The sequence below is a fragment of the Rhinopithecus bieti genome, unplaced genomic scaffold, assembly GCF_001698545.2.
Source record: "Rhinopithecus bieti isolate Rb0 unplaced genomic scaffold, ASM169854v2 scaffold_5478, whole genome shotgun sequence".
Lineage (NCBI taxonomy): Eukaryota > Metazoa > Chordata > Mammalia > Primates > Cercopithecidae > Rhinopithecus > Rhinopithecus bieti.
The window spans coordinates 1,843,099-1,864,539 of record NW_016805008.1 but is presented as its reverse complement, the minus strand read 5'-3'; the positions used below and the strand labels follow the sequence as shown (position 1 = coordinate 1,864,539).

Below are 21,441 nucleotides of genomic sequence, written 5' to 3'. Positions count from 1 at the left end.
CACAAAAGACAACATAATGTGTGCACACTGTTCAGCACCTTGCATTTTTCACACCAGCACATATACATCTACTTTAGTCTTTAAACTGCATGATATGTCAATGTATGCATGTATCATTTTACCAGACCATTGATTAAAAACTTCAGATGTCTCTAGGTTTGACTTTAAAAAAAAAATTGTTATTACAAACAATGCTGCAATACCACCACCTTGAACATGCAACTTCGTTAAAATTTTGATAGCTATTTTGAAAAGCTGGATTTCCTAACTCAACATTGAATTAAATGTACTCCAGAAGACCATGGGTCTGTTAACAAGCAGACTCTGACACTGCTAGTTCTCATTTCTGCTAAATTTTACCAAGAGAATTCCAAAAAACTCCTCAAAGTTGAGACGTAAGATGCTATGGTCACTTCCAACCCTTAAAAACATTGAAGAAAACACTTTCAAAGAACGTGGCAGGACATTTTGTGATAGGAGTTCCTTGGAACCAGAATTTTAACTACTGTTGATCTGAGTATGTCTGCTAGATTAGCAGCAATAACCAGCAGTTCTTGATGGCTTTTGAAATGACTGTCTTAGTCATTGGGGCTGCTACAGTAAAGCACTATAGAAACAACAGAAATTGATTTCTCACAGTTCTGGAGGCTAGAAGCCTGAGACCGATGTGTCAGCAAAGTTGGTTCTGATAAGGGTGCTCTTCTGGGCCGCAGACTTCTAACTTCTGGTTGTATCATCACATGGTAGAAAGAGGGTGAGAGAGCTCTCTGGGGTCCTTTTACAATCCCGCTCATGAAGGCTCTACCTTCATGACCTATTTTATCTCCCAAAGGCCGCACCTCCTAATACTATCACATTGGGGGTTAGGATTTCAACACTGAATGAGGGGGAACACAAACATTCGGTCTACTGTGCAGTTGTTATGTGGTTACAGCATTATGATAGTCTTTATTTCTCATATGTTAGTGAGCTGAGCTCTGTGTAGACAAAAATGGCTGAGGCTATTAGGTTAGACTCAAAGAATAACAAGTTAACAAGCTGCACCATTATTTTGTATTAGCAATAATTAGTATGAACAAAATATACTGATTACTTGGTTTTATAATTTATTGTTAATTTCTCCATTTTTGAATTTGTTTAACTTCCTGGAAAAGCTACAAAATAAATACACTTAGACACCAGTAGCTAAAATATTATTTTTCCCCAAAGAATAAATATACAGTCTGCTTAGTCAAACTCCAAAACCGATGGATGCTGGTGGAAAAATATTTGCAAAAGTTATCAGAAACTGTAAGATATTTTCAATCCCAAAAGATTACTGTTTTTATTAGCTCTTGCCACTTTGCAAAGATCACTGTTAGCAATATGTCTGCTTAAACCAGGAAATAAGAGCGTTATAATGTGTACTCACCACCCCTTGTTACAAATCTGCCAACATAGGAAACATCCTTTCCTGAAGCAAAATTAACATCTTGTCTTAAGCAGGTTTTAAATTCTATTCAGATCTATTCAATTAGTTACTTTTGGACTTACACAGGTAAACCTTTAGTATATATTCATTTGTTCTGAATAGTTGGAATGTGCCTACAATGAATATGCACAGGTTAGGATTTACCTGAAAAACTATCCAGATACTAAACAAGCCATCAGTTTCAAATATTTACAGTAGCACTGCTAAAAGCATACTCTTCAGAAACGTAGCTAGAAACCACAGGAAGAAGCATATGCTACCCCTAAGCACATACTCCAAAGGTGGAATATTTCCAGCAATTTAAAAATATTATGTTGTCATTACAGTTGTTAGATAATAGAGACATAACATACGTAGAGATGGTAATCAACCAGGGAATGAGGAATACTTCTTTCATGTACTTGCCTCTACCACCACCAATGAAAGCTTGCCCTATTCACTTCCAGCTTGCTCCACCCATGTAAGAAAATTGGCAGCTCATTGTTATCTCAGAAAGGCATACATTTGTAACAAGGGTGTAGGTAAGAAGATAAAGCAAGCTTTTGGTTATGAAGAGTTTCTTTTCATATGATATTAACTGAGTGTATTACCTTGGGTTGCATTGAAAATAAGCTTAATTTTCATCAGCTCCTATGTGCCACGCTCTAAGCTATGCACCCTGAATAAACATCTGATCTTTACACAACTATGGAAGATAAACATTACTGTAATAAGTTTTAAAAATTAAGAAACTGAGGCTTATAGAGTTCTCATAGTTAATAAATCAGTAAGAGCAGAAATTCATGCCCCACATTTTACCAACTGCAATTCCATTTGCTTCCACGTCCCATTACTTCTAGTGCCATATTTAATTTTATAGAAGCTTAATGTATAATTATGAGCTGGACTAGATAATATGCACATATGCATACTCAGAAACAAAACTATTTACACACTTATTGCTCAGTAATACTGTAAAAGTTATTAATCATGCCAGCCTAATATTTCATATCATTAGTCATATTAGTTTTGCTAAGAGTTTTTCTATTCAACAAAACAATTCAGATACTATACATGGTACTGAAATAAACAATGAAATGGACAATACTTCATGCCTTGTTAAATGATCTCTCAAAGCTAAAGATTTTTTAAAATAAAATCTCCAAACTTTTTTGATCACATATCCCTAAAACAGTAAAAGATCTGAGAATATGCTGAAAATATAAGAATATCAATTCACTTATAAATTAAATGCAGGTATAACTATTACAACATAAAAAAGGATAAGGTAAAAAAAGCTTTAATATTTGTTCCCACACCTCAATAGACAGTTTCACATATCCCCTGAAGTGTGCAAACTGTACTTTGGACACTACTGTCTTAGAAAACAGCTTCATATTTTAATTCAGGAAATAGATATCCAGCCATTTCATAAGCCTGAGAGTATTTATTTTCTGAAAGACCAGAAATTTAAAAGTGAGATAAGCAAAGACCCATGCTCTGCACCTATCTTGAAGATAGGTCTTCAAGCAATAGTAGTTACCAGGATTACTATTCCTTAACTTAAAAGTTATATTACTTTCATCTTTACTTATACTCATCTTACACTCAACACTGGATTCAGAAACAATGGATAGTACTTGCATTTAAAAAAAAAAAAAGCAAGGCAACATTCTTATTCTGGGGTAGATGTGATTAGATTTGAGATGTGGGATATGAAAATGGGGGAATATATATCCAAAATATTCAAACCTTGTACTCTTAACCTAAAGTTGAATGCTGTGAAATGTATAAAAAGAAAAAGCAGAAACTGTTTCAAAAATGAAAGTTAACTTTATGGTTGGGCAAATCATTTAGAGTTTAGCTGAACTGTAATATTTGATACTTGTGAAAGAAAATAGGAAAATAATTGTAAAAGGAGAATTAATATTTTTTAGATTTTCTGGCTTTGTGAAAAGGTAACATTTCTGAAAATGGGAGTTGACACTAATCATACACTTAGTTTCCTTACTCTGCATAAGGGGAAGAATCAGATTAATACTAATATTTGAATTGTTTTAGCTACATGGGGCACAAGATTATCTAAAAGACCCCATGCCTAGACCTCTGCCAATTTTCTACTGCAGGATTTCTGACTTCATGCTGTGGAAACTGCGCCAATGAAACTTTTGTTCTACCAGCTATTTATGTCTACTGAATAATCCCTCAGTTTTAGATTTGGCTTCATGTCCCCACTAGAATGTAAGCCCCATCAAATTAGGAAATCTTTGTTTTCATTCCTTAGTGCCTAGAATAGAACCTGGCACACGTTAAGCATTCAATATTGCTTTAAAAAATGAACTCACCCACCCTTCTGCACACCTCAAGGCCTTTGAAGGCAGATGTAAACAGGGAGCCTGTGTGTAGATTTTAACAGCCTTCTTGGCTAACCTACAATTCTCCCTTAGAAGTCAAGAGGCAGCTCATATGCCACAAGTAAAAATGGTACCTGTAGACAACCATGGGGTCAAGACAGAACCCGCATCTTCTTGCAGTTCTGTCTCCTTTGCCGGTTCCTCCACATTTCCCCAACCTCTAAATACTTAACTCTCTTGGAGTTCAGTCCTAAAATGTCTTTTCTATCCAGACTTGGTCCTATATCTTTTAATCTCAAGGCTTTCAATTTCTATCTCCAACCCTGACCACTCCTTTAACTACCAATAATTTGATAGCCTACTCAACCTCTCCTGGATGTCTAACATCACAACATAACCTAAATAGAAATCCAGATATCTGCCCCTCCCCACAAGAAGGCTGAAGCAGAGCCACCCAGTCAAATCAGGCCTGGATCTGGTTGCAATCAACCACAAATCTGTGGGCAAGAAATAAATGCTCATGGTCTCAACCATTGTATTTTGAGGTGATTTGTTATTTGGCATACATCAATTAGCACTCCATCCTATCTAAAATTGTAACACCTTGTCCTGACTTTGGTACTTCCTATTCCTCCTTCCTTTTTTCACTCCCTAACACTTACTACTACCATTCATGTAATTTTACTTACATACCTTATTGTCTATATCCCCCATTATAAGAAAACAACTTGGGCGGAAATTTTTGTCTATTTGATTCACTGCTGTATCCCCAGAACATAGAAATGGACCTAGCATCAAGGGTTCATTAAATATTCAGGAGATGAACGAATAAACAATTAGCCCCGTGTTCACACCCCTGGTATAATTCCCATATTACAAGACTTAGTATGCTGCAAACTCTGCAGTTCTGTCAAAACTATAATTCAAGTCTTCATTCAGTCTAATTCATCTACTATTACTTAAACCCTGGTTACTAGAGATGATACATTCAGGATAGAAGACAGTATGTTCTTTCTAGATTTTTCCAGAAGAAATAAAGGAGTTAGACAGCACTACATTTGAGTTACAACATGCCGAGCAAGTGTTACTTACTTCCATCACGTGTGTTTCTGAAACTATAAATTACGGAAAATATCTATGCAAAATCTAAAGTACAGACAGTAATAAAAATTTACAGGTGGGTGTGGTGGCTCATGTCTGTAATCCCAGCACTTTGGAATGCTGAGGCAGGATTGCTTGAGGCCCAGCAGATTGAGTCCAGCCTAGGCAACATAGCGAGACCCTGTCTCTACAAAAAAGTTAAAAATTAGGCAGGTGTGGCGGTGCTTGCCTGTAGTCCCAGATACTCAGAGGCTAAAGTGGGAGGATTGCTTGAGCCCAGGAGCTGGAGGCTGCAGTAAGCTATTTTTTTTTTTTTTTTTTTTTTTTTTTTTTTGAGCCGGAGTCTCGCTCTGTCACCCAGGCTGGAGTGCAGTGGCCAGATCTCAGCTCACTGCAAGCTCCGCCTCCCGGGTTTACGCCATTCTCCTGCCTCAGCCTCCCAAGTAGCTGGGGCAGGTGCCTGCCACCTCGCTCGGCTAGTTTTTTTGTATTTTTTTAGTAGAGACGGGGTTTCATCGTGTTAGCCAGGATGGTCTCGATCTCCTGACCTCGTGATCCGCCTGTCTCGGCCTCCCAAAGTGCTGGGATTACAGGCTTGAGCCACCGCGCCCGGCCTCTGCAGTAAGCTATTAATCATGCCACTACACTCCAGTCTGGGTAACCAAGTGAGATGCTGTCTCCCCTAACCAAAAAAAGCCAAAAAAACAAAAAACAAACAACAACAACAACAACAACAAAAATTCACGAAGAGAAATTTTATGCCAATCTTTGAAGAATGGAGGAATCGGATACTTAATATTTTACCCTAAAAAAATACCGTGTGTTCCCACAGTATTCTATTTATCTTAACAGTACTTATTCTGGTTTGTCTATTTCACCAACAAAATCTAATCTCTGAAAAAGAACTGGCATTCAATAAACATTTGATGAATAAATGACTATCAGCATTTAAAAATGTATTTACCTGATGGGTTAAAATTATTATACATTTTTAAGTGAAATGGAGATGTTTAGCAACTTTTTTTTAAAGTTTTTGGTCTATTAGCCTTCACCTTCTGCTGTGAAGAAAAAAACACAAAACCAAAATATAAAATACATGGCATAAAATAAATGACTTTAATGCAAAAATATAGTAAGGAATGCAGCCATAAAAAAGAACAAGATCATGTCCTTGTCAGGAACATGCACGCATGGAACTGAAGGCCATTATCCTTAGTGAATTAATGCAATAAAACCAAATACCGCATGTTCTCACTCATAAATGGGAGCTAAATGATAAGAACACATGGACACAAACAGGGGAACAACACACACTGGGCACTATCGGAGGGCAGAGGGTGGGAGAAGGAAGAGGATTAGGAAAAATAACTAATGGGTCTTAGGCTTAAAACCTGGGTGATGAAATATCTGTACAACAAACTCCCATGAGACAAGTTTACCTATGTAACGAACCTGCACAAGTGCCCCAAACTTAGAAGTTAAGGGTGTGTGTGTGTGTGTGTGTGTGTGTGTGTGTGTGTATAGAGAGAGGAAATGTACTAAGACTTCAAGTTTTAAAAACCTAGAAAAATAACAAAGTAAATAAAAGATGAATGTATGAATGTATATGGATGAAATTAATAAAGACAACAGTAATTAGTGATTCTAAAATCAAAGAAAAATGAGAATTAATAAAATGAAAGTGGTTCTTGAAAAGCTGAATAAAATGGATAAACCCTTGGAAAGCTCAACTAAGAAAAAAATATAGATAACATTAGAATGAAAATGGAAATTTAAAACTATGAGATTAAGAGAATTACTGGAATAGTGAATACAACTTTTTATCAGTAAATGTTTAATACAGAGAAACAATTATTATGCTAAAAAAACTCTACATCTAAAATTACGGAAAGGCAGAATAAATGATCAGATCTATAACTATATTAGAAATTCAAGGTCAGGCATGGTAGCTCACGCCTATAATTCCAGGATTTTAGGAGGCTGAGGTGGGCGGATCACTCGAGACCAGGAGTTTGAGACCAGCCTGGGCAACATGATGAAACTTCATCTCTACAAAAAATAGAAAAATTAGTCAGGCATAGTGGGGCATGCCTGTGGTCTCAGGGAGGATGAGGTGAGAGGATAAACTGGGCCCGGGGAGGTCAAGGCTGCAATGTGCCGTGATCACACCACTGCACTCCAGCCTGGGGAAGAGAGTGAAACCATATCTAAAAAAAAACAAAACAAGAAATTCAAATATTTGCTAATTTTCTACCATCTACCACTAAATAAGCTATCAAGCTTAGTTATTTTACAGACCAGCTGTGTACAGCCTATAAGGATCAGATAATTTCTATGATTCTTATTATCCCACAGCATAAAAAAGATGAAGCACTTCTAATATCTTTTTCAAAGGCAACATATAACCCAAATTTGATGTGAGAATAAAGAAAAATATTACTGAAAATGCTCACTTATAAACAGGTATGTAATAAAATCCTGAATAAAATACCAGCAAATCAAAGCCTGAAGCATAGAAAACAGGATTGTTACTACTGTCTGCGTGACCTTAGGCAAATTACTTCCCCTTCCTCTGTCTTAGTTTTTTCGTCTGTAGCATGGCGATCATTACAGCATGCGGTTGTTACATAAAGATTAGATAGGTAAGTAGAAACTCCTTAAAATAGTGCTTGGCACATGGTAAATGCTCAATAAGTGTAAACTATTATTACCCCAAGAACAAAAAGGCAACATAATCCACTGTGTTATAATTTTAAAGTGAAAATAAAATATATAAATGTGAAAACTAGGTAATTTTGGCAGACATTTTTTAGAATGAAACAGATATAAAACCAATCTCTTAAACATGAGAAAAGCCACAAATTATACTAAGTGTTAAAACACTGTTCATTCTCATTAAATTAAGTAATATAACAAAAATGTTCAAAGTTATCATGATTTTCCATATGTTGGAGCTTACACTAATGCAATAATGTAAGACAGCAAATACTGGAAGAGGTGAGGTAACTATTTGCAGATGATATATAGGTAGAAAGTCTATGTAAACCAATCTCAGGATAAACGTAGTGAGAAATAAACATAGTAAGAATCAAACAAGACAGTATGACAAACTATATAACATTTCATTGAATATAAAATATATCCTGAATACTTTTCTTTGTTATTGTTGCCCACATTGCCCAGGCTGGAGTGCAGTGGGGCAAACATGGCTCACTGTAGCCTTGACTTCCCAGGTTCAGGCGTTCCTCAAACAATTGCCTCCTGAGTAGCTGGGACTACAGGCATGCACCACCCATACCCAGCTAATTTTTTGTTATTTTTAGTAGAGATGGGGTTTTACCATATTGCCCAAGCTGGTCTTGAACTCCTGGGCTCAAGATATCCTCCTGCCTCAGCCTCCCAAAGCGCTGGGATAAAAGGCATGAGCCACACGCGTGGCATACCCTTAATACTTTCTATTAATTAACTCAGCGGTATCTGTATCTTCTCATTCATCCAACCTAAAAACTTAGTATCTGCTAGACTCATCCCTCTCTTCACTCCTCATATCGAGTATCAGTCACCAAATCCTACCTATTTTACCTCATATATATTTCTCAAATTTGTCACCTCTTTTCTATCTCCACCTCAATTATCTTGGTTATCCTTTAGAAAGCTCCAGAAAATTAGTGTCCCTCTTTCCAGTCTTATCCCCAAAACCATATTTCATTTAGCTGCCAGAGTAATCAACCTAAAAACAAACCTGACTAGACAAGGTGCCAGTTTAAAATCAGAGATTGCCATGGACTTCAGGATGGAGTCCAAGTTTAAGGATACTAAGGCCTTTGGTCATCGGGACCTAGACTCACCTGTTTTGTTTTGTTTTGTTTGACAGGGTCTCACTCTGCCACCCAGGCTACAGTGCAGTGGCACAATCACAGCTCACTGCAGCCTCAAGCGATCCCCCAACCTCAGCCTCCAGAGTAGCCAGGACTACAACTGAGCACAACCATGCCCAGCTAATTTTTTCATTTTTTGTAGAGATGGGGATTCACTATGTTGCCTAGGCTAGTCTCCAACTCCTGGGCTCAAGGTCTTTCTGCCTCAACCTCCGAAAAAGCTGGAAATTAAAGGCGTGAGCCACTGCTCCTGGCCTCCTCTTCCTTTTCTTCCCTTTTTGAGGCCTAAAAGTATGGATCAGTGTTTTTCAAATTAGGATATGCAAATATCTCTGATTAAAAATGTCAAGACTTATCACAGCTAGAAACAGTACATCTTACTAAACTTACAACATCAATTTTGGTGAAGATTTTTTGAGAAAGACATTGATATTAAATACAGAAGAGAATGCAAAATTTGTATGACTGCTTAAGTCAAAATCCAACAAAGATGGCACTGATAGCAGGCAACTTTGAGCATTACCCTGGGGTTCTGAATGCGGACGGTGCTGACACTCTTGTCAGTACAGATGAAAAGTCTAACACTATCAAACTCTGATCATTTCATTTGCCAATGAGCCACTGACTGTAACACTGAGAACTTAATTATGCCAGATGATAGCTGACACTTTATATTAATTCATTTTTTAACCATCTCCAAGACTGTACAGGACCTCATCTCTACTCCTCTCCTCCTCCTTCTTTCTACACTAGCCACATGGCATCCCTGTTGTTCCTGGCACACAGTAACCCACTCTAGGGTCTTTCTCTGCCATTTCCTGTTTAAAAACGTTTTCCCACAGAATACGGCTCCCTTTCTCAACTCCTTGAAGCACTTCCCCAGATGTTGCTTTCTTAATGAGGTCTATCCTGACCTCCCCATTTCCCTTATCAATTACCAACATTATTCTAGAGTAATAACGTCTATTTTCCTCTTTATATCATTTTCCTTATTTATTGTGCTTATTATTTGGTTCCCTACCAGAATGTAAGTTGCATGCCAGTAGTATTTTTGTTTTACTCACTGAATCTATTGTGTCTAGAAAAGTGCTTAGCACTTTGTAGATTCTCAATGAATGAACAGTCCTACGAAACAGGTATTTCTCTTGGCCAGATTTTACCTAAAGAAGATTCTGAAGTAGTGAGAGCTTGCCTAGAGTCACAGCGTCAAAGGCGGAGCTAGAATCTGTAAGCAACCTGGCTCTCTACTCTTTACCATTGCTGCATGTTACTGCATGGTGCCTTGCATTTATGTGGTGAATTTCAAAAATACTTTTTTCTATGTTTCCCTTACTAGACAGTTCCCTCGCAGCAGGGAATACTATCTTTATCTCTGTGCCCTGACCGGCAGTTTCTAAGCCATGTTACACGCTCTATAATTGTCTACGGAATGAATGAAAGCATGAATGAACACATAAGCTACCCAAAGATTTTTACATGAAAGTCCCAACTGGTTAAATCATTTTTACCTTTCAGATTTCGTTTTAAACTTTTGTAAAAAACAAAACCAAAACACCAAACCTGTCTTCAAAAATCTAGTAATTCAAAAAATGCTTTCTGAAGTGAAAAAACATGATTTCTAAAAAACGATTTAATTAAATGGAAATGTACCCGGTTCTTACAATTTCTACATCCCGGTTTTTAAAGCTTTATTCGACGTCAGGAAATATTAAGCAAAACCCTCCAAAACCAGTAACTGATTCGCTTCATTATATACACATGCAATAATATTAAGTTATCTCCGATCAAAAAAACGCAAATAATAGTGCCATTTTCGTAGACATTGAGAATTATAAAACAATCAATCACGCCAGAAAGAAAGAGACACCTTCACTTACAAAAACTGACGCTAACGAAAACACCCTCCGGAGCAGTACCTGGCCCAGGGTCAGCAGGAGGTAGCCTTCTCGAATAAATGTGACAAATACTATGGTCAGGGCATGACTAATTTGCCACATAATGCCAACGTCCATAGGTTGACTCTGAGAAACTACCATCCCCGGGCAGAAGGCGCGGGTGTAGGAGAGATTTAAAAACGAGGCCCCTCCCAGGCCGCCTCAAAATCTAGGGCCCAAAGATTCTTCTCCTCGGAGCTCCTCACCGTGTCTAGACTAGGGGCAAGCGACCCTTTCTCAGGTAGAGGATGACGCACAAAGGAAAAACTGGCCATCCAGCATGAAGGACGAGGAAGCGCAGGAAAACAGAGCGCACAGCTGAACGAGGAAACCCCTTCGCCTAACCGATTCCTCTCCCGAGAAATCGCGAGATTTCTCGCTTTCACGGGATCTCAAGCCGAAACCTCGCGGCCTCTCAGACGAGGGTGGGTTAGCAGGGGCAGCTCCCAACCCCCGTCCCGGACCCACACAACACTTCGACCCCTGGCCCACCCCGGCCGTCACCGAGAACGGTCCACCAGAGTGCCTAGGTTCTTCCGGAGCCCGACCGGATCCGGAAGCTTCTGGGAGCGAGGGGGTGGGACCGAAAAAAAAAAAAAAAAAAAATCAAAAAAAGCGCGGCGAAAGCTAAAGGCCGGAGCAGGCTGGGAGGTGGTGGTCCCCAAGCCAGGCCGCGGCCGGTGCGATGGACTCTACTGCCTGCTTGAAGTCCTTGCTCCTGACTATCAGTCAGTACAAAGCCGTGAAGTCAGAGGCGAACGCCACTCAGCTTTTGCGGCACTTGGAGGTGAGAGGCTCTGGGGTGGAGGACAGATGGGGCTCCCCTAGTAATTCTTAGTTCACAGTGAGTCCGAGGAGTGGCGGCCCCAGCCTGGGAAAGAAAGGACGGTCCTTCGATCCGTCTGTTGTCTTTTCGTACTGGTAAAGGCGAGTGAGTGTCGGGGTTCCGCTGGCCGCAGCGAGAGGCAAGAGCGCCCACTGAAGGCTCTAGGAAAAGTGGGAGTGGGGCAAAAGGTTGGGAAGTTTAGGCTGTGTTTCGAGTAGGTAACGGAAAAAGCTCGGAGCTTTATCTTTTCCTTTGCTTCTGGTTTTGGTTTTTCTACGAAACCAAGCCCTCAATACACAGCTATTCTCAGTGACGGAAAGTCATGATTAAAACTTGGTTTTGCTCTTCGGTAATCTATAATTGAATTTGTTGCTTCCTGCTCTTATTTGAACTCGGGTTGAACTCAAACTTGAAAAACATTACTTCAGCCTTAAGAAGCAGTTCCCCTTCTTAGTAAGCGTAATCCTTTTTCTTTACCAAAATACATTGCTCACAGTTTTTTAATCCTAGAATGCTGAATTGCCTTTTTTTCTGTTCTAGTGATATGTGTTCAGACGATACCATTTGTTTTAGGATCTTAATCTTCTGCTGTCATTTGTTTTGCATTTACGGAATTCAAACTAACATTGACCTCAGTTTAATTTTTTTAAAGCTGAGTTAAGGCTTATTTTAACTCTCTGTGTCACAGCTTTCTTCTGTTAAGATAGAATTGAACATAATTTTAAAATATATTGTATTTGTTATATTAACCCTATGACAAAAGACTAATGTGCCAAAGATTTGTAAAATATTACAGAAAAAAATGATTTCAAGTAGTAGAGCAACAGCAGGTGTTAGTGAATCTGCTGTGGTATTAAATGTGTCTGTCTTTTCTTGAGCTTCACTGGTGCTCCTCTTCTCCCTACTTCAGGTGCCCATCTCCTAAGTATATTTGTTTTCTCTTTTTCATTCGTTACTTAAGAAGTATTTGCAAACCTAATAATTAAGATGTTAGCTATTAAATGCTTAAGGCTTTGCTTCTGAATTAGCATAGATTCCAGAAGCCGCAGAATAAGCAGGGGCGTCAGTTTATTTTAAAAATTGGGAGTTAAGGATTTTGTATGCTGTTCTGAAACATTACCTTTCTTTGAATAAACAGGTAGGTTGTGCATTGAAAGAGATTTAAGGCCAGGCACAGTGGCTCACACCTGTAATCCCAACACTTTGGGAGGCCGAGGCGGGCGGATCACCTGAGGTCAGGAGTTTGAGACCAGCCTGGCCAACATGGCGAAACCCCATCTCTACTAAAAATAAAAAAATTATATGGGCGTGGCGTCTCTCTGTTGTCCCAGCTACTCGGGAGGCTAAGGCAGGAGAATCGCTTGAACTCAGGAGGCTGAGGTTGCAGTGAGTCGACATCGCACCACTGCACTCCAACACTGCAACACTCCAACATGGGTGACAGAGCGAGACTCCGTCTCAAAAAAAGAGAGAGACTTAAACAAAATATGGGATGGGGCCTTTACTGTATTCCTAAACTTTGAAGGGGTTTACAGAAAACTCTTCTACCATTGTTGCAAAGGTATGACGAGCACTGGCTTCAGGTTACTACTACAAAAGACTTTTTGTAATTAAGGGATAACATACATACAGAGCATAAAGTGCATTAATCTTAAGTGAAGAGTTTGATAGTTTTTAATATATAGGTACCGTAGCTACCATATTGGTAGCTAACATATAGGTAGAGTAGTAGCTACCACCTGTATCATGATATAGAATATTTCTAGCCCCATAGGGTTTCTTCATTGCCCCTTCACATAGGTTCAGGTAAGTAGACTCATACAGTATGTACTCTGGTGTCTGGCCTTTTGCACTCAATATAATCTGTGAAATTCATGTTGCACAGGTACCACTACTTCATTTCTTTTTTATTATTATTGCTGTGTAGAGTTATATTGTATAAGTGTACTACAGTTTACATACACTTGCCTGTTGATAGGCATTTGGGTTGTTTACATTTCTGGGTGGAATTATGAATAAAGCTGTTGTAAACATTTCATACATTTTTGGGGATATATGCACACATTTATATACTTAGGAGTAGAATTGTTAGAGCATTGAGAAGGCCTGTGTTCTGTTTTAGTTGAAACTGTCAAACAGTTTTCTGAAATAGGCCATTTCGCCTTCCCACTAGCAATATGTGAAATTTGCCATCACTCATCCACACCAATCCTTGATGTTTTCATATTTCTTAACTTTAACCATTTTGGTTGACAGTATTTGTATTTTTAATGGTGAATGTCTTTGTGCAGACTTCATGAGTGTGAGATCTGAGTATGCAGAGAGAGATAGGTATCATGTGAAAGGAGATTATTCATTCTTCTCTACTTCTCCCACCCTTTTTTATAGCTCCATGCAGAGTGTAGGCTTTGAATGTTTGATGACTGGCAAAGCTGAGCTAATCTGTTTTTTAATGATGGTATTTCATAGCACTAATTTTGTGTAGTGATTAAAAGCATGAATTCAGGAACCAAGCTGCTTGGGTATGAATTCCAGTTGTGCTTCTTTACTATCAGTGTGTGCCTCAGTTTACTCATCTGCAAAACAAAATAGTGGTACCTACTTTATAGAGTTATTATGAAGATGAAAAGAGTTCACATATGTTAAGTGCCTAGATCGATGCCTAGGCCAAGATAAGCGCTATATAAGTATTAGTTATTTTTAAAATAAATTATCTTTGTATTAAGACATTCAGTGTATATGAGTAAAGGGAAAAACTTGTAAAGCAATTTTTATTTTACCTAGTACATCTAATTATTACATGTTAGACAATTTATGTCATTGAGATACAGGACCAATCCTGTAGAGAATCATTTTTAAAACAGAAAATGTCTGACTCTGGAGAGCTAGATTTATATATAAGCAACAGGGTAATGCCCAGAGTATTTCCTACCCCAGAATATCTGTTACTGGTGTCTGTACTTTCATATTTGGACTTATTTTTTCTCTTATAGACTTTTACTTTAGTAATGTTAAAACACTCCCTGGGAACAGATAATGTGAAACTTTTATCAGCAAAGCTTTAGAAGAAAAACTGATGTGGGTGAGAGAATAAAGGGAGGATACAGAAAGGAAAGTTTAGAGGGATGCTAAAGCAGCCTGCTTAGGCTTGATCTTATTAAAATAAGTATTCAGGACAGATTTAGTCTTATTCTAAGGTAGCTAATGGTTTTTCCATCTTTGTAGAAAAGATACGCTTTATAATAAATACATCTCTAAAGTGTGTTGAAAATTCATGCTTTGTGACAACTGCTTTTGGCCTTCAGTTCCAGCTTTACCTCCTCTCTTCTCTCTCACTCTGTGTGTGTGTGTGTGTGTGTGTGTTTGTGTGTGTCTGTGCATGCATGTATGTGGCTTACAGATTACAAGAAAGTAAAAAAAAAATGGAATAATCAGAAATAAAATTTTTCAATGCTTTGCCTGCTACTTCAAAAAAGATTCACTTTTCACTTCCTTCTTTGTACTCCCTTAACTTCTGAGCTCACCTATTGTCTTTGGAAAGGAGCAGAAGGAATAATCACATAGCTACCCTTTGGGCTTCATTTTTCATTTTTCTCCCTCAAAGTGAGTAGAATGTACTAGAATTTATTTGCAAAGTAAATATATTGGTAGTAGAGTGCAGATTTGTAGGCTATGCCTTCATTGCATGTTCCATGTAGTGTGAAGGAGAAATATTGCCAGGAACTCAAAAGTTTGCTAACTTAGGAAATAGAAATATAATGTACTGTAGGGTAGTATAATAGGCAGACCTAACTGAGATAGTATAAGAAGCTAAGAAAAGCTTCCTGGTGGAAATTATTTTAGACTGAGATCCAAATGATTACTTTAGCTAGTGAGGGAGGGATTAGGGAATTGATAGGTAATCTAGGCAGGGGTGAATTTTTCACAACATGTGTGAAATTTTTAAATTGGGAAGGTAGCAGTGGCACTTTGAAGGAACTGAGTTCATCTGAAATGGAGAAGAGATAAAAATTGCCATCTCTTAACCAACACATTTTGATTACTATTTTATAGGTAATTTCTGGACAGAAACTCACACGACTATTTACATCAAATCAAATATTAACAAGTGAATGCTTGAGTTGCCTTGTAGAGCTACTTGAAGACCCCAACATAAGTGCTTCACTGATCTTAAGTATTATTGGTTTGTTGTCTCAACTAGGTAATGCATTTAATTTCTCTTTTTTAGTTTTTGGAAGATGTATGAACAATATTTTAAAGTGCAGGCTTAGTTACAGAATCTCTTAAAGAATGATTCACCTTCAAAGACTTCTCAATCTAATGCTCATTGTGAATCTTTTGAAAGCGGGAAATATTTTATGCAGCATTTCTAAAAATATTGGACCAAGGAATCTGAAGTATGTGAAAGGTTCAGTGTTCTACAGAGAAGAATGCACTTTGGGAAATACTGGACTACTTTCGAAATAAAAAACAAAACCCCACACATAATGTCAGTATTAAATACACCACTAGAAAGTCATAGCTACTGATCAAAGAATCATCTTCTGTAATAGATTACACTGAATTTAGAACTAAAGGTAAAAGTACTGATAATTGGGTTTTTTTTTAAGACAGAGTCTCGCTCTGTTGCCCAGGCTGGAGTGCAGTGGCGCGATCTCTGCTCACTGCAAGCTCCGCCTCCCAGGTTCACACCATTCTCCTGCCTTAGTCTTCCGAGTAGCTGGGACTACAGGCACCCGCCACCACACCTGGCTAATTTTTTGTATTTTTAGTAGAGACGGGGTTTCACTGTGTTTGCCAGGATGGTCTCGATCTCCTGACCTTGTGTTCCACCTTGGCCTCCCAAAGTGCTGGGATTATAGGCGTGAGCCACCGCGCCCGGCCTGGTTTTTGAATGTTCATTTAGTGGTCACTTTTTCCCAGTTTGGGCCAGGGCAGTAGGGATATTTCTTTGTGTGATTATAATAATAATATATGCATAGTTTAAAAAATTCTAGTGATCCAGAAGTATTAACACAGAGCAGCATTGTCCAATAGAATTTTCTTCAGTGACAGAATGGTTTTAAAACTGTTATCCAGTATAGCAGCCACTAGCCACATGGAGCTATTAAACATTTGAAGTGTGGGTAATGGACTAAGGAACTGAATCTTTAATTTTAATTAATCTCAATTTGAATAGCCACATGAAGGCTAGTGGCTGCCAAATTAGACAGCCCAGACAGAGTAAAATGGAATTAGCCTGTACCCATTACCACCAGCCCTCATCTTTTCAGCTTTGGGGATATAATCTCATTTCATGGCTTGATATGTTTCTTTGCAGATATTTTTCTATGCTGTAACAAAACAATAGTTTTGAATCTTTAATTGGTTGTTTTCAGCACAAATGGTGTTGCGGAGCACCAGATGTTTCTTTCCATATCGGTATCTTTAATAGCTGCCTAGTGCCATAATTACAGGGTACTGTAATTTATTCAACTATTCCCTTAATAGTGGACACTCAAAGTTCTTTAAGTTTTGGTATTGGAATCAATAGTGCAGTGAACATTCTGTGTAATTTTGCTCAAATATTAGTGTGTTTCTGTTAAATTCCTTTAGAGTTTCTAGATCATTCTAAAATTTGATAACCATTACTAAATTGCTTTCCAAAAAGATTCTTCCACTTCTAACATCCACCAACAGTTTGAATGAATATGCCAGTCACTTCCAACATTTATACTTTAGAAGCATTTGGGGTTTACAGAAAAATTGAAATGATAATCTTTTTAAATTTTTTCACAGATACATAATATTTATACAAACTTATGGGGTACGTACGATATTTTGTTACCTGCATCGAGTATGTGATGGTCAATTCAGGGTATTTAGGATATCCATCACAAACAAGGATTTATCATTTCTATGTATTTAGAACATTTCAAGTCTTCACTTGTAACTATTTTGAAATATACAATACATTGTTAACTATAGTCACCTTACTCTACTATCAAACATTAGAACTTATTCCATCTGATTGTGTGCTTATATCCATTAACCAATCTGTCTTCATCTCCCCCACTAACGGCTCCCCCTCCTCACCCTTGCCATCACCACACACTCACCCATATTCTTCCCAGCCTCTGGTAACTGTCATTTTCCATTTCCATGAGATCAACTCTTTTAGCTCCTGCACATGAATGAATACATGCAATATTTTTCTTTCTGTGTCTGGCTTATTTCACTTAACATAATGGCCTTCAGTTCCACCCATGTTGCTGCAAATGACATACATTCTTTTATATAACCAAATAGTATTCCATTTGGTTATATACCATAAAGTGACAATCTTTTAATATTCAAAGTAAGAGATTTTAATTGATACTAAAATAAATTAGTATCAAAGACAAAGCTTGCTACAAATGTGTAAAGTTTATTTTACATAGAGAAATCATTTGAATTTATGAATTGGAGGGTTATAGAAAAGAAAATAGCCATATCATACCTTTTTTAATGATAAATTCATATGAAATAAATTCTGTATGAATTATCAGTAAAAACCTTATAAGAAAATGATATATTTTGTGCTATTTTATTTTAACTTACAGCTGTAGACAATGAAACCAGAGATTGTCTTCAGAATACATACAATCTGAATAGTGTGCTGGCGGGAGTGGTTTGTCGGAGCAGCCACACTGATTCGGTGTTTTTGCAGGTATACACACCCACACAGTATATTCCCCTTTCCTTATTGTCAGATCAAAATTGATAGTTTCTGTCATAAACTGCTGACTTACAGTGTATATGTGCTATGTAATAAATACTGCGTAATTAGGCGCAGTTCATCTGATTAAAAGCTGGTTGCACACATACTACAATTTAAATATTTCTAGAGAAGAGGAGCTTATCCATTTCTAGCACCATTATTGAAGAAAAACAAATCTACATTATAACTGCTTTGACTTATAAACACAGATGTCTGTGTTTTGAGACATAAGCTATTTATATTAAAATTGTAATGTGAGTTGGCATCTAGTCTCATCTGTGGAGGAAACGTTCTACAAAAATTAAAGCTATAGATATAGTTTATTTAATATAGATTCAAAGCTCTTCATATTTCATTGACTCTAAAATGTCATCAATTGTAAGAAAGAAAAACATCACAAATTAAATTGACATGCGGTTTTGGAGATGATAAAATGTGAAGAAGTGTATCTTCTAATTGATGGACTACATATGTTTCAACCTGCATTCAAGTTTAAGATGACTAAGTGAACAAGGTTGATAACCATGTTCTGAGACAGAATACATAGAAATGTGTGAATTGAGAGAAGAGCCCTAAAGTTCTTGCATTACTTTATATGTGTTTTTTAAAAAAAGTGTTTTAGGAAATGGAAAAGGACATGCTCAGAATGTGTCTGATAGTCCATTATTTTAAGCAGGCGATGTTTTTATATGTTTATATTTATAACTATTTTCTTATTCTCAGTGCATTCAACTTCTACAGAAGTTAACATATAATGTCAAAATTTTCTATTCTGGTGCCAATATAGATGAATTAATTACCTTCCTGATAGATCACATGTGAGTATGCAATCAAACATAAAATCAAATAGTCTATTTGTTTATTTTTAAACTATAACCATGTGGTAGATCAATTTTCTTAGATAACATTTTCTAACTATGTAAACTGAGTGAGACTCCGATTCTTACTTGTTCTGCCCAGATGATTTTAAGGATCAAAAGTTGTAAAAGTATGTGACCTCATTCATTGGTGAAAAAATGTAAAAATGAAAAAAAATTGTAAAGCAGCTTTAATTTTCGTAAGAAAAATTTATGGACTGAATTGATTTCGCCAGAAAAAAATTGCTGAAACTGAAAATTGTGTAGTTATTCTTGTGGGAAAATATACTGATGAAACAGCACGTGGTCCACACTGACAGTTATTTCCAGGTTTTCATGATGGAATTGAATAGGGTAATTTGGTTTTAAAACAAGAGATAAATGATCAATACTATTTAGAGTTTCCCTGGCTTCTCATGTTAATTAGATTTTTTTTTTTGGGATGTAAAAAGGAATTGAAAAGTATAAACTTAACTATGTCATTTTGACTTAGAATGATGTTAATGCTTTTTTTCTTTTACTGTTTTTTTCTTTAAACAAAACACCAATGTAAAACAACAGTCAATCTTCTGAAGATGAGTTAAAAATGCCTTGTCTAGGATTATTGGCAAATCTTTGTCGGCACAATCTTTCTGTTCAAACACACATAAAGACATTGGTAAGAAGTTTATTTCTTTTTAATTTTCTTGTTTTATGGTAGAGTCTCTGCTTAAAGAAAATTGTATTTATCTTTTTCTTTAAAACAAATTTGAACAAGGATTCTGTGTCTTACTGGCTGACCCATCAAAATTAAGAGTCATACTGACATATAAATAACTTGAAGCACTTCAGCCTTCCTGTGTGTTGTATTGAAGATTGAGTGTTAAGGGTTAATGCAAATACTTAAGTTTTCCTTAGCATGGCATCCCAAAATACATTGAGTAGTACAAGAATTACTAAATTAGTTTGTGCTCTTAGAAGGGAGGCACATCACTGGCAGTCCCATTTATCTCAGTCTTGTATTTCCACAAAATCAATGGCAACTCCAACAGAAAGATTCATGAGTTAAGTGCTCAGTGTGAACCAACAGTACTTGTGATAAGTGAAGACACGCAAATGAATTTAACTGAATCACTTTTAGAAGTATATTAAATCGGCCGGTCACGGTGGCTTACGCCTGTAATCCCAGCACGTTGGGAAGCCGAGGTGGGCGGATCACAAGGTCAGGAGATCGAGACCATCTTGGCCAACATCGTGAACCCCATCTCTACCAAAATAAAAAAAATTAGCCAGGCATGGTGGCACACATCTGTAGTCCTAGCTACTCGGGAAGCTGAGGCAGCAGAATCGCTTGAACCCGGGAGGTGGAGGTTGCAGTGAACCGAGATCGCGCCACTGCACTCCAACCTGGTGACGGAGTAAGACTCCATCCTAAAAAAAAAGAGGTATATTAAATCAAGCAGGTTAGTAATTCTTTAAGGTGCTTTGTGAACAATTTCCCTGCTGTGCTATTGGGCATTACCTGTTTGATTTTAAATTTAATATCTCACTTGTTCAAGTGCTACATTTTTCTACCCTGGTCCTACTTTGTAGGTGGAGTTACTGTGTGTGTGTGTGTGTGTGTGTGTGTGTGTGTGTGCATGCACATGTATGTATAGTGTGTGTTTTTCAATTTCTGAATTGAAAAAAAAAGTTCATATTTAGGAAACACTTAAATATAAGGAAGAATAAACATTTGCTCATAGTTCCATGTGTAGAAACTGTTCTTCACCAAGATTGTGTCTATCTATACGACTGTCAGCAATATAGAAAGGACCCATCTCGCTCACACCTGTAATCTCTTAAATCTAAATGATAATCAGCAAATATGGCAAAGTTAATTGCTGCTCCACGGTGTGTAATGTAAAACAAATTCTTAAATTTGCTGAATATTTTTTTGCTTCCACCACAATTATGAGTTCCTCATTACAGTTCTTTTGTTAACACAAATGCTAAACAACTTTTCCTGCAGTATTTAAGGTAGCTCTTTTGTTCCGCTCTGCATGTATCGCTTTGTTAGAACTGACACCCTGATTTACCATCATTGAATTATTTATTCTAAGGTGACAGAACTATGGAAATATTTATCTCCCACTCATTTGCACACATTTACCAAAGTTTTTTTTCCTCTGGGTACTCTGTTTATATCAATTTTTGCATTTAAATTTATCTCTGATCTAAATGTCTCCTGTAAAACATTTATCTTTTAAATGCAAGAATCATTTAATAGAGTTGATAATGATGTTTAAAAAAGTTTGCCCACTCTGTGCAGGATATACTTTTT

The 21,441-nt window shown here is 37.2% G+C and overlaps 2 protein-coding genes across 2 annotated transcripts in view; one reads left to right on the top strand and one right to left on the bottom strand.

The window, feature by feature from the left end:
• Positions 1-11,404, bottom strand: part of DZIP3 (DAZ interacting zinc finger protein 3) — a 100,951-nt gene extending 89,547 nt beyond the window's left edge. The window contains 1 exon segment of the mRNA XM_017870873.1: positions 10,661-11,404. The gene's annotated coding sequence lies outside the window, so the exon portion shown is untranslated.
• CIP2A (cellular inhibitor of PP2A) overlaps positions 11,118-21,441 on the top strand; it is a 44,103-nt gene continuing 33,779 nt past the window's right edge. Inside the window, exons 1-5 of the mRNA XM_017870874.1 lie at positions 11,118-11,504; positions 15,597-15,744; positions 18,125-18,231; positions 19,006-19,100; positions 19,701-19,797. Of these exons, the coding sequence (XP_017726363.1) occupies positions 11,403-11,504; positions 15,597-15,744; positions 18,125-18,231; positions 19,006-19,100; positions 19,701-19,797 (549 nt within the window). The 5' untranslated portion in view covers positions 11,118-11,402. The remainder of the gene's footprint in view (positions 11,505-15,596; positions 15,745-18,124; positions 18,232-19,005; positions 19,101-19,700; positions 19,798-21,441) is intronic.